The sequence below is a fragment of the Oryx dammah genome, unplaced genomic scaffold (genome assembly GCF_014754425.2).
Source record: "Oryx dammah isolate SB20612 unplaced genomic scaffold, SCBI_Odam_1.1 HiC_scaffold_17, whole genome shotgun sequence".
NCBI classification, from domain to species: domain Eukaryota; kingdom Metazoa; phylum Chordata; class Mammalia; order Artiodactyla; family Bovidae; genus Oryx; species Oryx dammah.
In genome coordinates this window covers 75,419,664-75,437,083 of record NW_024070201.1, presented here as the reverse complement: position 1 = coordinate 75,437,083, position 17,420 = coordinate 75,419,664, and the positions used below count along the sequence as shown (strand labels likewise).

Genomic DNA, 17,420 nt, shown 5'->3' with positions numbered 1-17,420 from the left:
TTGTTACAGCAGCCCTAGCACATCAAAACAATGTGGAAAAGTCCCAAGGGAAACATGCTTCTGTTAAGGATCCCCCAGCTGAACAGAAGCCAGTAAACTGCTCGGTAAACGACATGATGTGGATGTAAAGTAAGGAGGCAGAAAGACAAGCAAACAAAGGCATAATGTGTTGACAATTTTTTATATTTGGTATTTATAAGTCTTTTTTAAAAAATTTTTTTCAGGCCATGTTTTTCCTTAAAAAACAAACCAAAGAGGGGGGAAAAAAAGCAACCAACAGCAATACTCTGTACAAGTATAACAAACATTAGAAATATGCATCATTCCAAAATAGTTACAAGAAAATTACAGTTTTAGAGTCCACATCAACACATCCTATTCACAGGTGCCCCCGAGGGGATAAAAGCTACAGTATATTGAATACTCGACTGCTACACAGACTCTGAAAATTCAGAACTTGGACTTTGGAGGCAAATCAACATCAGTCACCAAGGCTTGTTTAGCTCAGCAAGTGCAATCAAGCATTTCAAAAGGAAACCAGGCTTTTTCACCCTCAGATGAAAAGCAAACGTGAACCAGCTGCATAGTCAGGCCCAAGCCCCAGGAGCCTCTGACTCTGTGATGCCCACGTCCAGTGGTCAAGTATGCCAGAATCTAGCTGGTGGTGGTCACGTGGCCACAGGGAACCGACCTGCATCTCATTTCACACTGCTGCCAACCACCGCTAGATTTAACTTCGCAGACAAAAACGTCCTTGCTCTTGGAAGAAGATTTTAGAGGCCGAAATCCCTCAAACCAGCTCAACCCACGCTGGCTGGCGTACTTCTGAATTTGTCAAATACTAAGCAGGGGCGATCACACCGTCCCCGTGACTCCACTGGACTCTGATTTTAGCTCATCACTCCTGGGACGGTTTGGGGCAGGAGCTCAAAAGAACCTTCTCTCTTCTGTGACCAGCCCTCAGCCTGCCTGTCCTCTATATTTACACATTAATCTTCCCTTTTCAATCACTGTGCTATAAATACCCTCACCACCCCCCACCCCGCCCCCTGGCCCATCGCCAGGCCTCTTCAGGATGCAGAGAAGCATCGTGAATGACCTTCGTGTGACCTGCCCATTTGGAAGCCAGACCTGGCCACCGCAAGCCTTCCTCCTGGGACCGGGGGTGACGTCTGAGTGAGGCTGACCGGGCTACGGCCCATTTCCCAAGCTCATCCCAGGCGGAAGGGGGGAGGGTTTCTGATCTTTGCATTTTTTACCCCCATATGTTTCTGATTATTGTTGTTTCATCTTTTAAAGGAATTTCTGGAGTCAAGTCCTTCCCCCCGACTTCTCCAGGGCAGCAGCAGTGACGCGGGCAGGGTGCATGCCTACGTGGGGCCTGACGATACCTCGGCACCCACCAGCATGGCTTCCTGGCAAACTGGAGTGGGAAGGGGTGGGACCCCGGAACTGCCGCCTGGACCGGGAGCCCTGAAGAAGTTAGGGAGCTCTCCAAGATCAGCGCGCGAGGGGCGGACCCGCGTGAAAGACTTGGAAGCCATCACCCAAACCCAGCTTTACTGAGCAGCCCAGGATGGCAGGGCTTCCCTGATACAGGAACAAAGAGGACCCAGCCCGGCCTGGCCAGCCCGCTCCTTGAAGGGCCTGACACGGAATGAACTGCTTTCCACCACAGAGAGAGCAAAGGACAGAGCCAAAAGTGCAATTTCCATTTGGGAAGGAAGGTTCTCCCAAAACACAACACCATCTCCCCTCTCCTCTCTTCCTTGCAGTACCTCAAAGGGAAAGGGAGACAAAAGATGGGTAGCCCTTGAGCCCGGTACTGACCCAAGGGCTCTCCGTACGCTGTGGTCCCCCTCCAGAGTGCCCCATCAGTGCTCAAAGTGCCAGCGAGCCGCGGCACAGGGCCAGGAGCCGGGCTCCCACAGGCCCAGGGTGACCGGGGCGCTCAGAGCAGACCCCACGCCCATTTCCAACAGGACACATCGTCCTACACTTACAGCAGGATTTATCACTGTGGGAAACAGCCACAGGACTTGAGGGACTTGATCGATCCTTCATAAAACCTTGAATACTTCATTGCTTATTGGAGGAGAAACTTAATACATCTTCAGAACAGAACCTGAGCCACAATATAAAATAAAACAAAACAACAAACAAATCCTTTCGTGTTAATTAATGCCTTGAGAAGTTTACAGATTATGTACCAATAAAATAAATCCACATAGATTTGGAAACTCTCGGTGGATACACACCTGAAAGCCAAATAACAATAAACAAAAATTAATCTACATTTTTTTAAAAAAATCAAAGTAATTACAGCAGCAGTATAGTGAAAAAGAGGTTTTAAAAATAATAATTACATCTTTGATACAAATTCAAACTTTTTACACCTCAATTCCAAGGAATGACTGTTTTGAGAGTTTAGTATATATATATACAGTAGATATGGATACGTGTCACTGCAGATACAGACTAAAGCCAGTAGACTTTAAGAAGGGATTCATCTGACACCGTTTTCACACAGACGTGTTCACAGACTGCCACACGTTTAGAAACACACACACACACACACGGACACACAGAGACACATAAAATGCCAACCTGAGTAAAACGTTACTAAAACCTAGAGCATCGTGAGTCACTAAGTCACATATTGCACCTTTAAATAATCCTTCTTACCAAATACAGAAACGGGGGGGGGGGGGGATAAAACAGGGACAATAAAAGATTACTGTGTCACTGAAGGGTTCCTCGGCTCACCCGACTCCCACCCCCAAAATTTTCAAGATGATAATTTAGTTTCCACTCTTGCTCAACCAGTGGGCAGAAAATGTGGTCATCAGAAACATCTTTGGGGAAAAGGAATGAAAGAATAGAGCACAAAACAGGAGACGGGGAAGTCGGGGGTGGAGGCGAGATCTTCTCTAATCAAATGAGAACAGGAATGTTATTGAGAAGGCTGAACCTCCAATACTAAACTACTGTTTAAATATTCCACACAGTCCAATTATGAGATTCAGTACAAAAATAGAGATATCTACTGAGTTTTGCCTGTGGAAGCATAATTCAGAAAAGGCACATGTTCAAATAGAAAACACAGGCGGAAGAGGCTCCACATACCCCTCCCTACGTGATAATCATCCACAATTATGTATTTTCCATCAGCTAGATTCCAAGATACAGTAGGTAAAAATAGACCTCTGATACCTAAAATATATTCAACCCAACACAATCCTGGCTTTAGAGTGTGAATCATAGAAAATAGTCTTTTTAAAAAAGAATGTCTTGTAAAAGGAAAAAAAAAAAATCATAGCTCACTTTTCCTGGTATTCTGTAATTCTCAAGAGAAAAAAAAAAAAAAAAAGTGAACTCATCCCATTGGTAATCAGGAATGTAGTTGATTTGCTCACCCGCCATCCACAGCCCCTGATAGCCCCAGCCTCTCATCTGCCATGCTTTACTCGTGCAGCTTCACACTCTCAAATTAGTTCTAACAAAACAGAACAAAGAATTAGGATATTAGACATATAAAAACACGTCAACATCGGGGCATTTTCCTCTGCTGTGGGTGTGACGGTCTGGTTAACTCCAGAAAGGTTTTCCTTTGGAATCAGGCAATGTAACCATTTGTCTTTCCAAACGTGGTTAGGGGCGCAAGGTTCTCATAGATTGTCATTGCAGTTGTGTTCTGGTAGATAAGATCCACTTTTGAGTCCTTCTGGGATCTGATAATATCCAAAACACACTGATTGAGGAAAACATACTGGTCCTGTGAGAAAAAGAAAGGAAAAAAAAAGGAGCACCAAAGATTAGCACCCAAGGTTTTCTGATTCCCACCCTCCAACCCCACTCACCACCCCGCAAGCGGACACTCCAAGTTCACGTAGTCAAGGAGTAATTACCTAGTGGGGAGATCTGAAACTAGAGGTAGCAAGGCTCTCGTCACTAATGAGTATCAACCAGAGGGGTGCACCCCACACACAGCTCGGCTCCTCAAGAAGCACCAGAATCTTAAGGAAGGGCAAAGACAATATGTGGAGGAGCTAAGGCAAGTGCATATTCAGTCACCAAAATGCCCAACAGTTGCTACAGAGGATGTGAAGAACAAGGAGTAAACTGTGATTCTCAACGAAAGGGGTGAAATAAAGGTGGCTGATCAGGGTTGAGTTGGGGGCTCCCACCCTTTGGGGGGGGTGTAGAGATTGGGGTGTAGGATCCCCACCCTTCAGACAAACACATCAAAATCTGCAGGTAGCCATTAAAAAGAAGAAGAGGTGTTTGCTGAAAGACATCCACAAACTTTAAGAGGGAAAAACATCATAGGACAGCATTATATATAAAATAGTTTCCAATTTTTCAAACATGCTCTAGGAAGGAACATCTGCAGTATGCTAAAACATGAATGAACTTGAGGACATTATACTAAATGAAATAACCAAGTCACTAAAAGGCCAAAAAAAAAAAAAATGCTAATTATAAATTCTCAAAAAAATAAAATACGTTCCATGTCTATACACAATACATGTTTTTTTTTTTAACCGATGTGCATAAAGAAACCTATAAAGACACATTGTTGCTGTTGTTCAGTTGCTAAGTCATGCTGACACTTTGCACCCCCATGGGCTGCAAACCCCAGGCTTCTCTCCACCATCTCCCAGAGTTTGCTAAAACTCATGTCCATTGAGTCAGTGACACCATCCAACCATCTCATCCTCTGTCATCCCCTTCTCCTCCCACCTTCAATCTTTCCCAGCATCAGGGTCTTTTCCAGGGAGTCAGCTCTTCACATCAGCTGGCCAAAGTACTGGAGCTATGCAGACTGTAAACACTAACTATACCTCTAGGGCACGGAATTGGAAAAGAAAAAGCAAAAGAGAAATATGTCCTCTATATAATCCTGCACTATGTTTTTTGATATGAACAAATTTATGCAATTTTCAAAATATTTTCAAAAGGGATGAGAACATTTGTAAACAGGCATAAGATTTCTGTGCTTCCCAAAATCTAAAAGATGAAGAACTATGGCTCCATATAATTAGAGCAGAAAAAAGAAGATCTCTCTACCAACCAACACAGGAGGCGACTCCACTCTTCCCACCCCAGCCACCTGCTCACTCCACAGCACACAATGTACCCAAGGCCTCTAGAACATTCTCTGCTGGACTCAGAGACACAGCACCTCTTTACAGAGTTCTAAACTGGTTCAGGGTGACGGCCTGACACCAGATTAATATTCTGCTCTATCCTGGTCAGGATGCCTTCACCCTAACAGCTTTGAGGAGGGCTATTTCCCAATTCCCTTGTTGAGAACACGCCTTGAGCATGCTGTTTATCTGGAACATTTCAGAGAATACATAGAGCTGATTCACATTATCGTACACCAGAAACTTACACTGTAAAGCAATTATACTCCAATTTAAATAAATAAATTAAATTTTAATTTTAAAAATAACATGCACAGGAAGGGAGAACTGTCAGACACAGACACTGGCCTTACCTCTGTTTGCACCATCAAAGGCCTGTGCATGCGAAGGTCGTACACGATGCCGTACACGTCCACAGTGTTCTCATTCTCTATCTGATAGATAAGACGATCGATGGCAATGAAAGTGCCCGTCCTTCCTACCCCAGCACTGAAAAAAAGGGGAAAGGAGCAGGTCAGCACGGGTTGAGTGTGCTAAGTCACTCTAGTCATGTCCGACTCTTTGTGATCCCATGGACTGTAGCCCACCAGGCTCCTCTGTCCATGGTATTCTCCAGGCAAGAATACTGGAGTGGCTTGCCATGCCCTCCTCCAGGGAATCTTCCTGACCCAAGGATCGAACCTGAGTCTCCTGTACCTCCTGCGTTGGAAGGCAGGTTCTTAACCACTAGCATCACCTAGCATGAGTCACCTCTGCTGTAAAACTCCCGCTTCCCCATTTGTGCATGTATCCTGCTCTCCCCAGCTATCAGGCTTTGAGGGTCAAGGCCAGGACCATTAGCCACTGGCTTAATTAAAACCTCAGCAAGTCTGACTGTACTAGCTTGGAACTGGGACCCAAGTCCTAAAGTTACTTTCAAATCAGATGCCACAGATAAAACTCCTTGTTAGAGGTCTTTAATCTCAGTCCCATCGAAGTTGCCACTGTATCTAGGATAGCAAGTTTCATCCATTTCAATCTGTTACTCTCAAAGGGCAACAAAGTCCCCCCATCTTCTGTCCCAGAATCAATTCCTTTAGCTCCAAAGCTAATCTATTGTTGTTCTGCAGGAGGGGGGTGGCAAAGTTTTCTCTTAAGGACCAGAAAGTAAAACCATCAGCTTTGCAGACTCGACCTGCCACTGCAGCATGAAAGTCACCATAGAAACTATGTAACCAAAGGGACATGGCCGTGTTCCAATAAAACTTTATTGATGAAAACAGGCAGCCAAATAGATTGTGGTGATGGCTTCACGGAGGTATACTTATCTCCAAACTTATCAGGATGTATACATTCATTTACAGACAGTTTTTGTATGTGGAAAACATATTTTTAAGTAAATAAAATGAACTAGCATTATGTATCTCAACAGTTAAACAGCAAACCAAAATGCTAAAGAAAACAGGCTGCAGAATAATTTATACATTATAAAATCTAGTAAAAGTTTAAAGCTATATAAAATAATAGAGTTACCTACACATGCAATAAAATATAAAAGCATGCAAGGGAATAATACAGAGCAACTTTAGGACCAAATGTTCACCTGTGTAAGAAGGAGAATGGGATAGGAGGCTAGTAAGTAGAGACTTTAATTATACCTGTAGTGTATTGTTAACAAAAAGAAACATATATGGTGTCATGCTGAGCTTTGTTAAATTATTTTCTGCATCTTTGTAAGGTTGAAATATCTCAAAGGGAAATATTATAAATAAGAAATAAAATGTGTTACAATGTTTTTTAAAATACAGTTAGCTGACCAAATCTGACCCATAGGCTATCGTTTGCCAATCCCTGTTCTAAAGTCTCAAGGTTTAGGGAATAAATCCATTGTCCCATATCCAAACCTTCTTGAATTTATAAATACCTACTGCATCCCCTCTCAGGCTTTTTTCTCTTTTCAAAAGTGTCCATATTTATGATTACTTTTGAAATCTGTCACATATGCATACCTGCAATGCACCAGTATTGGCGACTCAGGAGGACTCTGCTTCATGTAGTCACGAACAAGGTAGCGGAAGTTGATGAGTAGATCGGTGGTGTCAGGAACACCGTGGTCAGGCCAGGAGGTGAAATGGAACTGACGCAGAGGGTGACTCTCACTTGTCGGAGTCTAAAAACCAAGAAACAAGGTTAGAGCCAGAGAGAAAGGCGAGCTAGATCAAGCCATACCTGAAGGCTGAATTGCATGGTACAGCTGAAAAGCAGCTCAGACGTGGTTATGACTGCAAATTAGAATTGCACGTTGGTAAAATAGCTAATAAAGTGCTTGCACGGACTGCAAATCCATATAACATGCCCAGCTCAGAGGCAGAAATCTCATATCCTTCAGTTTTGAGTTCAGAATCTTCCCTTTTTACCACCGTCCTCCTCCAATAGCACACTCACATTCTTATACCTACACCTCCTCAGAGCTTCATAAACCCCCATCCCTGAGCCCAAGGGGGAATGCCACCAGCCAGAAATAAATTTATGCAAATGTAACTGTGATAACCAGTGCCTTCAGGGCAAGAACTGTCTCATAATTCACATGTCTTCCAAAGAATTTTGGCTTCCCTGACAGCTCAGTTGGTAAAGAATCTGCCTGCAATGCAGGAGAAAGTTGAAAGTTGAAAGTCACACAGTCGTGTCCAACTCTTTGAGATCCCATGAACTGAGCCCACCAGGCTCCTCCGTCTATGGAATTCTCCAAGCAAGAGTACTGGAGTGGGTTGCCATTTCCTTCTCCAGGGGCAATGCAGGAGACCCTGGTTCAATTCCTGAGTCAGGAAGATCCACTGAAGAAGGGATAGGCTACCCATTCCAGTATTCCTGGGCTTCCCCTGTGGTTCAGATGGTAAAGAATCCACTTGCAATGTGGGAGACCTGGATTCAATCCCTGGGTTGGGAAGATCCTCTGGAGAAAGGAAAACCTACCCACTCCAGTACTCTGGCTTGGAGAATTCCATGGACTGTATAGTCCATGGGGTTGCCAAGAGTTGGACATGACTGAGCAACTTTCACTTTCCAAAGAATTTAATAAAGTGATAAGCAAACAGCAAGCATCAAGTAAATACTTAGAACTGTAGGGGTTTGAGAAAGGACTCCCTCCCAAAAAAGACATCTATTTCAACTTCAGATAGACAATAGAAAGTGAAGCTCATTATAAGAGTTAGTTATGACACAGACTGCCTTCCTACAGTGGACCAAAGCACATACCTTGAATTATCAGAACTCTCCCCTGGCTGAACCATTCCCATTCCTGAGTCAACTGTACTCACGATGCCTACATCTGGGGACTGACCTCATCTGTGTGCACGACACCTGGACGGCAGGCATTTGCTCAATGACAACTACCCTTTGAAGCATATTTATTTCCTTTTTTAATATATATATATCAGGGACTCCCTGGTGGTTCAGTGGCTAAGACTCCGTGCTTCCAATGCAGTGGGCCTGGGTTTCGACCCCTGGTCAGGCAACTAGATCCCACATTCCACAACTCAGACCCAGTACAGCCACATAAATAAATAAATGTTTAAAAAAAGAAGAAGAATGCTTCTCCTAGATTTCAGATTATTTCTCTAGGATAGATTCTCAAGCTTGAAACCAGCAGATCAAAGGGGAACAGATATTTTTTTGCCTTTGATATAAACTATAGAGGGCTATACTGATTTACACAGCCATCAAAAGATATCAGACTCACCCATGACAGTGATTCAATTTTTAAATACCGTTTAAAAATAAAAAGGACATATACTGACTTCTTAGAATGCCTACACAATTTAATAGCATGTGTTTTCATAACTTTTGAGGGGAAAGGAGGCCATATGGATATGTCCTGAACTCCTATTAACGTAACTGTCATCAGAAACTATTTCAACAGCAAATGGACACTCCTGATGTCAAATTTCTGACCAAACAATCCAAAAGGGCCTTGATCTGTAAGAAAAACTCTATAAGCAGGTCACCTGGAAGGGGAAGAAAAGAAGTTAAAGATGCTGAGCCATGCTCCTAAGATTCATTTAAGAATAATTTATGAAACTCTCAAGCAAGCAAAGCCAAGAGGTTGCATTAGAGTATATGCAGATATAGATTGTTACATTCTATAAAGAAGAAAGCGAAAATATTTTCCTGATGCATAAAAAAAATGATTTCTATCAATATCAACCTAAAAGCGTCACCCCAAAAGTAATTTATACTAATTCTATAGGAGATCTATGCGTCTTGACTTCTCACTTACATTTGTCACTGTGAAGTCTCTGACGGTCCATTCTGGAAGAACAATTTCAGACGTCATTGCCACAGCTATGTCTCCGTAATCCTGAGCCTGCTTGGAGGGCCAGTACTCCTCACATTTGGTCTAGAATAAAATGCAAACACTCAGATCACACTGTCTGCCATCACTGAAACCTCACGGGAGATGAGATATTAAAACCAGGCATCAGAGTCTGAATCTAAGCCTTATGTGGCTTCTGCCTGACCCTTGAAATTTTGTATTTTAATTTTCAATTCCTACCAACTTCATAAATTTGGGAGTCTTCCCATAAAAATCTAGATTTCTGGTTTCTCTTGAGAAATCAGAAGACCTAGCCAACACTGAGCCCCCATCTCTACACAGAAACTGACTTACAGCTGATTAGCCACTGTTCCTTCACAGAGGACCCTGTGCCCCCCTGGCTCTCCAGCCTTACAGCAGCCCTTCCACCAACTGTTCACTGAACTAAACTTCTCCACGTGCAAAAGAAATGAGAGCTTTTCTCAAGACTTTTAGATATACACTAACTCCAACACAAATATGGACACCAAAAAAAAAAAAAATCAGATTAAATCATTTTGGGGTCTTTGACAGCCCACTGGCTGTCAAAATGTGAACAGAAATAAAAATCAAGAAACAACCGCTCTCTGAAAGTATCTGAATCCCTACTTGGTAACTGACTTTTTTTTTTAATGAGAGGTTTGTTTTGCTTTAAAAACAGATGCCTGCTTCTCAACTCCAGAGAGGCTAACTCTGGCCCAGAGGTCTGTATTTATTAAACGATCCCAGCTTCTGCTTTTTAAAAACTCTTAAATTTGTAGAAAATCAGAAATACCTCATGGGCTTCCCTGCTGGCTCAGACAGTAAAACATCCGCCTGCAGTGCAGGAGACCTGGGTTCGATCTCTGGGTCGGAAAGATCCCCGGAGGAGGACATGGTAACCCACTTCAGGGTTCTTGCCTGGAGAATCCCCACAGAGGAGCCTGGCGGGCTACAGTCCATGGAGTCACAAAGAGTCGGACACGACTGAGCGACTAAGCCCAGCGCCTAACACCTCATACTCAAATAAGAAACTGACTTAAATGGTACCTGAGGTCAGCACTTGGTAAGAGCTGAGAAGAAGGAAACACTAAACTATGCCATTTCATTTTCTTCGTGAAAGAGTAAGGTTCACCTCTGACATTTTTTGAGTTAATTCATGTTAAAAGACATATTGATTTTGATGTAATTTTTCTCTTTGTTGAAACCAATTGAAAACCAATAATTTAAATTGTTCATGATATTAGTAACTTTGCCAAATGATACACTAAATAAATTTTATTGGTTGATGCCAAAAAAAAAAAAAAAAAATCCCGGCTTCTGGACCACAGCTCCAAGAAAGAACACGGGACTGGGGAATACACTGGCATGGAGTTTTTGCCTAAGTTGGTCTCTTACCTGCTGGATTTACATTGCTAACTTGTGGGCAAGTTCTTAAACTCTAAGCTTTAGTTTCCCCATCTATAAAATAGTAACATCTCCCAGGGTTGTTAGAGGGGAAAATAACATCTATGGAGAATCTAGTACCAGTCATTTCTAAAGGAAATCAACCCTGAGTATTCATTGGAAGGGCTGATGCTGAAGCTCCAAAACTTTGGCCACCTGATGTGAAGAGCCAACTCACTGGAAAAGACCCTAACGCTGGAAAAGATTGAGAACAGGAAGAGAAGTGGGCGACAGAGGATGAGATGGTTGGATGGTATCATCAACTCGTTCAGCTGGTAAAGAATTCACCTGCAATGCAGGAGACCCCAGTTCAATTCCTGGGTTGGGAAGATCCCCTGGAAAACGGAGAGGCTACCCTCTCTAGCATTCTGGGCTGGAGAATTCCATCCACAGAGGAGCCTGGTGGGCTACAGTCCATGGGGGTGCCAAAGAGTCGGACACGACTGAGCAACTTTCACTTTCACACTTTTCACACACCGACTCAATGGACATGAATTTGAGCAAACTCTGGGAGATAGTGAAGGACAGGGGAAGCCGGGCGTGCTGCAGTTCATGGGGTCGCAAAGAGTCAGGCACAACCTAGCATCTGGACAACAACAATAATACAGGCTCCCTTTCCCTCTCACTTAAGTCATTAACACCCACTTCCCTCCCAGTGTAAGACGAACCAGGGCCCTCGAGCCGCAACTACTGAGCCCATGAACCACAACGAAGACCCAGCACAGCCAAAAATTAATTAATTTTTTCTTTAAAACTGAACAAGGGATTTTATCACTAGAAGAAATCTTGTGTTTGATGGGGGGATTCCAGGCCACCACAGGGGAGAGGGAACTGCTGAGACTTCTCAGGAGATAAGTTGGAAATTTTGCAGAAAGGAAGGGTTCCAATGCTAAAAACTCAGTTTGAAAATCACTGAATCACTCATATTGGTCATCTCACAGGTGCAGCTAGTTGCTCGGGGACAAGACAGGCTTGCACCCATTCACAGAGCTGATGGGGACTTCCCTGTGGTACAGTGGTTATGACTCTGTGCTTCCAATGCAGGAGACGTGGGTTCAATCCCTGGTCAAGGAACTAAGATGCCACATGCCACGGGGCATGACCAAAAAAATGCATTAACACGGAGCTGATGAAGGATGGAGTTGCACGAAGTTCTTTTGCTGCACTAACCCAAAGCTTGATGTCTATTAACTCCAGCAGCAGTGACTTAATATATAGAGAAAATTCTTCTCTCCATAAAGAAGGTAACAATAACACAGATTTTTTTTTAGCATTTTTTTTAAAACTTTTAGAGGAGAAAAGACAAAAAAACACATTTCTAAGAATAGAAGTGCTAATGCTTAGGGGAGTGTCTTTTTTTAAAAAATGAGTTTTAAAACCTCCACCCTCCACCACAGTAACTATGAATGAATGAACTGAGCTGAATAACAACAAAAATTACGTACCCTTCCCTGCTCAACACATTTGGTCAGCATAACAACGGCATAGACATTTTTCTCCCAAACCATACGCCAAAAATCTTTCAGAGTGTTGGGTAGAGGTCCTTGCGTGGCAATGAAATCTTCTTTGGAATGGTAGCCCTAGAAAACAGAGAGCAGCTCAGAGTCGATCTCAAAGAGACGGAGGAGGAGCCCCGAGGACCTCCTCCAGCACACGAGCCCCGCTCCCCACTCACAGGCATGTAGTTGGCGTTGATGTAGTCGTCGGTCGAATGGGTCTGAACTGAAAGTTTGACGCGGGAAATGTCATCTGTGACATTCAAAGAGAAGAGTTCCACGTTAGGAAATGGAAGAGAATATTTCATCTCAGAACAGAGAAACAAGTGCAAAATGGCAACGCAGGGGCTCCATCACACCTTGACGCTGCGTGGCTCAGCGTTTTAGATCCACGGCCTTATTGCATTCCCGCCGTCACCAGATATGACCGTGGCACAGAGAAGCTGCATGATTCCCTGGGCAGAGGTAGTAAGTGGCAGAGCCAGGGTTCTAACCTTGACAGTCTGGCACCACCCAAGCTCTGAACCACTCCAGACCACCTTCTAGATGAAACCAACTACTTCCTTCCTTGGGTGTATGCCACAAGCCAGGGAGGGCCCTCCACAGTTATTTATCCCTCATAACCATCCTATGAGCTTCTGTGCCCATTTTACAGATGAGAAAACTGAGGGTCAGAGAGGTTAAGTGATTTTTCCAAGCTCTTTCATCTGGTGAGTGGCAGCCAGAATTCAAATCCAGTGCCCTTTCCACTACAGCAGGGTAGATCCTCAGGGTAGAAAGTTAAGCCTTTCACACTTTCCCTATTCTCATTTAAAAATTGTTATAAAAAGATAGTCCCAAATGCAAGAATAAACTGAGTGTCTAAGACTACTATAAGTGGTATGTGTGGAATCTCAAATATGACGCAAATGAACTTATTTACAAAACAGAAACAAACTCACAGAGTAAACTGATATGTTGTTGTTCCTGTCAGGCTACGCACATTGTCAATCCTCAAAAACAGGGATGAATCCAAATATCATTCACATCTAGCCACGGAATGTACTCAGCCAACCAGAGACATGTCTGGACAAGCAGAAAGCGTCGCTCCCCGCTTGTCCTCCACCGGCTCCCCTTTTGTTCCAGAACTGTGTTTATGTTGGAATAAAGGGGCATAGAGGGGCTGTGAGAGCAAAGGGACTCAAAGCACGGACTCCTGCCCTTTCCCTGCAGGAAACAGCCAGATCCAGTCCAAGTCTGGTCCCACCACGGCTCTCAGTGGGACTTTAGACAAATCACTCAGCCACTCTGTGCTGCTTTTTTTTTTTTTTTTTTGCAGAATATCCTACTACCTATTCTGTAAGGCTATTGTGAGGCTGAATCCAACAGCTTACCGCTAAACACGGTGCTGAGCACACAGTAGGTGCCTGATGGACGGCTGTGGGAGTGGCTGGTTAGTATCCTGACTCCTCTGCCCCCTGCTCTTAGAGACGTGATGTCCAAGATGGGGTGAAAAAGGGAAGATGCGGGAAACACAACTTACAGGGCAGAACGTTGTTATAGCGATTCTTTCCTCTGTTCTCAGCCAGTTCAGCTGCATACTTAGGCAGGTTGATTCCAACAAGCTTCAGGTCCTGAAGGCAGACCATAAGAACCGCTCATTCACTCCGCGTCCAGACAGTGTTCACACGGCACAAAGAGTAGAGCAGAATAAAGCGGGGATGCAGAGATGTTATGGGTAACGCTGCATCCCCAAAAAGACATAGCAGTTCTCAGCCCTGGTACCTGTGAACACAGCCTGGCTCGAAATTACAGCTTTTGTGGATGTAAATCAAGATAAGATGAGGTCATACTGCAGAGAGCGGGGCCCTTAATCCAGTATCACTGACATCTTTTTTTTTTCCTTTGGTTATTCCAGGTCTTAGTTGCAGCCGCAGGGTCTGTTTTTATTTGCAACATGAAGGGTCTTTAGTTGCGGCATGTAAACTCCTAGCTGCAGCATGTGGGACCCACTTCCCTGATCAGGGATTGAACCTGGGCCCCCGCACCAGGAGCGCAGAGTCCTAGCCACTGGACCACCAGGGAAGCCCCTGATACCTTTATAAGAGCAGAAAAGACACTGAGATGGAGACACACAAGGGAGACACGTAAAGATGGAGGCAGGAGACTTCCCCGGCAGTCCAGTGGTTAAGACTCCGGTGCTTCTACCGCAGGAGGCGTGGGTTCAATCCCTGATTGGGGAACTAAGGTCCTGAATGCCATGCAGCATGGCCAAAAAAAACCTTCTCTCTTCCCTCGAAGACGGCTACCTCTTACCCAAAGCTTCACCATAAAACAGAAACAGGCAGTTTCCCAACTTTCAGGAAAAACATAAAGCAAATAACTACGACATTCAACAAGCACATACTTCATATTCTTCTGCAAACCCACAGTTGGAGTCAGCTTGCTGTTTCTTGAAGTAGGCCTCAAAATTCTCCACTTTGATTAACTTGGATCTAGGGGAAAAAACAACGTGTCAGAATTGGCTGCATTCAATCAAGTTCACACTCAAGATAGAAACATGCAACTTATTTTTTAAAAAGCAAAATGTGTACTCACCTTTTAGGTCTTCACCATAGAAAAGCAAAGGAAAAAAAAAAAAAAATTAGGAAAAAAAAATAATGCCTCAACCATAACTCCAGAGATTTTCCCCAAAGAACAAAACCTATAGTATCAGGGCAGGGGGTGTTTGGGGGAGGGTCACTGTACCGTAATTCACAAAACACTGAAATGTGAATCAGGAAATCTGACTTCTAGACCCTGTTATATAAATGAGTGGCTTCCTGACTCTGAGCAAGTTCTCTCCTCCTAGACCTTGAATAACCATGTTTTTAATCACAAACTATATATTTATTGGTAGAATACGGGAAGTATAGTTCTACTTGGCATGGTAGAACGTGGCAAGGAAGCCAGCTTCGGGAGACAAGTAAACATGGGTCCTTGCAGGATAACAACGCTAATAAGAACTTCTGCACGATCAGATCCAAACGTGTCAATCTGGAAAAATGGCAGCGGTTCCCATCAAAAAAAAAAAAAAAAATCTCAAAATAGTCGCTGAACAGATTGGGGGGTTAAATGTCTTAAGGCTCATAAACGCAGAGACTTACTTAATTTGAGAAAAGGTCACCTCATTGTTCTTTGCATCTTTCCTATTTTGAAAGAAAAACAGACCCATTAGATCAAAATGGCTCAATACTGTGCTTTGTTCCCTGTGTATATCTACAAGACGCTTCTTCCCTAGGCCTTAGTTCATACAGCACATCAGATCCTGTTCACAAACACTGAAGCTTAATGGTCTAAACCCATTAAGTTACTCGCTTTTATACCATCTAAAAGTATCACAGGATCCTACTCAAGCAACTTGTAGGAATTTCTCTGAGTAAATACAAATCAGCAGCATCGCCCTATTACACAGTCAAGCTCACTAGTTCATACTCTGATTTTTGTTTTTGTTTTGTTTTTGGAGTAAGCCTTTCTGAAAAAGTTACTGTAATAAACCAGAAAACATAACCAGTGTTGGTGAGGGACCAGGGACCATGGGGGTGGGAGGGCTGGGGGGAGGGACCTGGAGCTCTTCTGTATTGCTGACTAAGCTCCATACTGGTATTTAAAAAAAACAAATGATAAAACTCTGAAAGGCAATTTTGCAGTATGTATTAAAATTTAAAATATGCATACCCACTGGCCCAGCAATTACCCAGCTTGGAATTTGGCCTAAGGGAATAACTATGATTGTGCCCAGATTTACACACAAGGATAAGTAATAGTGGCAAATAAGGAGGACACAAAAACATCAGAAAATTGGTTGAATAATTTCCATACAGCTGAACACTCGATAGCCACTTAAGATGAAGACCTGGAGCTGTCCACAATGTCTTAAGAACAAAAGCAAGCCAGAAAATAACATGTATAATATGATTGTTTGTGGGTGTGTGTATTTATGAGTTTTGTAATCACATCCGTGTTAAGAGCAGTTTTCCATGGTGTAAGTCTGGGCTATTTCTTGTCTTTCTGTTTTTTATTGTTGCTTTTGTCATAAGTATGTATAAGTTTACTTTAACAAGAAACGATAAAGCTGTTTTTGACCCCTCCCTCAAAAAAAAAAAAAATAGAATCTAATGCAAAAAGCTGGAACAGAGGCATTGCCTATTGACCCAGGAGGGCAAGGCGGCAGAGAAAAGCAGGTACAGGACGCATCAGAAGCTCTGGGCCAGGAGAAAGCCCGGGGCACAGACGCACCGCAACGCACTCACTCAGGCTCTTGCTCAATCAATTGATAATACATGTAGCATACTATTATTAGCATAAGCAGCGGTCACCTTTTCTTCCTCCAGAAGATGAAGCCTCCCACGGCCACGATAACCAAGGCACCAAAGATACACCCGAACACTGCTCCGCAGATGACGCCTGGGGAAAGTCCACACGGGAGGCGCGTCAGGAGGCGCTCACAGCCAGACACACAGACAGCGCGTGTGTGGGGGGTAGGGGGTGTGTGTGGCAGAGGACAGGTAATAGCCCTGGACACAAAATGTGTGTGTGTGTCTGTGTGTGGCATATCTGTGTGTGTGTGGTGTGTGTCTGTGTGTGTGATGTGTGTTTGTGTGTAGTGTGTGTGTGTCTGTGTCTGTGTGTGTCTGTGTGTGTGTGTGGTGTCTTGTGTGTGTCTGTGTCTGTGTCTATGTGTGCATGTGTGTGTGTATGTGGTGTGTGTCTGTGTGTGTGTGGTGTGTGTGTCTGTGTGTGTCTGTGTGTGTGTGTGGATCTGTGTGTGTGTGATCTGTGTGTGTGTCTGTGGTGTGTGTCTGCGTGTGGTATATCTATGTCTGTGTCTGTGTGTCTGTGTCTCTGTGTGTGTCTGTGGTGTGTGTCTGCATCTGGTATGTGTATCTATGTGTGTGTCTGTGTCTGTGTGTGTGTGTGTGGTGTCTGTCTGTGTCTGTGTCTGTGTGTGCACCTGTGTGTCTGTGTCTGTATGTCTGTGTGTGTACCTCTGTGTGTGTC

General features: G+C 43.7%; 1 protein-coding gene across 1 annotated transcript in view; it reads right to left on the bottom strand.

Annotated features, from left to right (window-relative positions):
- Positions 1 to 2,151: 2,151 nt before the first annotated feature.
- PTPRJ (protein tyrosine phosphatase receptor type J) overlaps positions 2,152 to 17,420 on the bottom strand; it is a 48,189-nt gene continuing 32,920 nt past the window's right edge. The window contains exons 13-23 of the mRNA XM_040259281.1: positions 16,739 to 16,826; positions 15,527 to 15,568; positions 14,979 to 14,987; positions 14,788 to 14,875; positions 13,924 to 14,014; positions 12,581 to 12,654; positions 12,351 to 12,485; positions 9,406 to 9,525; positions 7,139 to 7,299; positions 5,504 to 5,639; positions 2,152 to 3,775 (exon numbers count right to left, since the gene is read on the bottom strand). Coding sequence (XP_040115215.1) covers positions 3,617 to 3,775; positions 5,504 to 5,639; positions 7,139 to 7,299; positions 9,406 to 9,525; positions 12,351 to 12,485; positions 12,581 to 12,654; positions 13,924 to 14,014; positions 14,788 to 14,875; positions 14,979 to 14,987; positions 15,527 to 15,568; positions 16,739 to 16,826 — 1,103 coding nt within the window. The 3' untranslated portion in view covers positions 2,152 to 3,616. The remainder of the gene's footprint in view (positions 3,776 to 5,503; positions 5,640 to 7,138; positions 7,300 to 9,405; positions 9,526 to 12,350; positions 12,486 to 12,580; positions 12,655 to 13,923; positions 14,015 to 14,787; positions 14,876 to 14,978; positions 14,988 to 15,526; positions 15,569 to 16,738; positions 16,827 to 17,420) is intronic.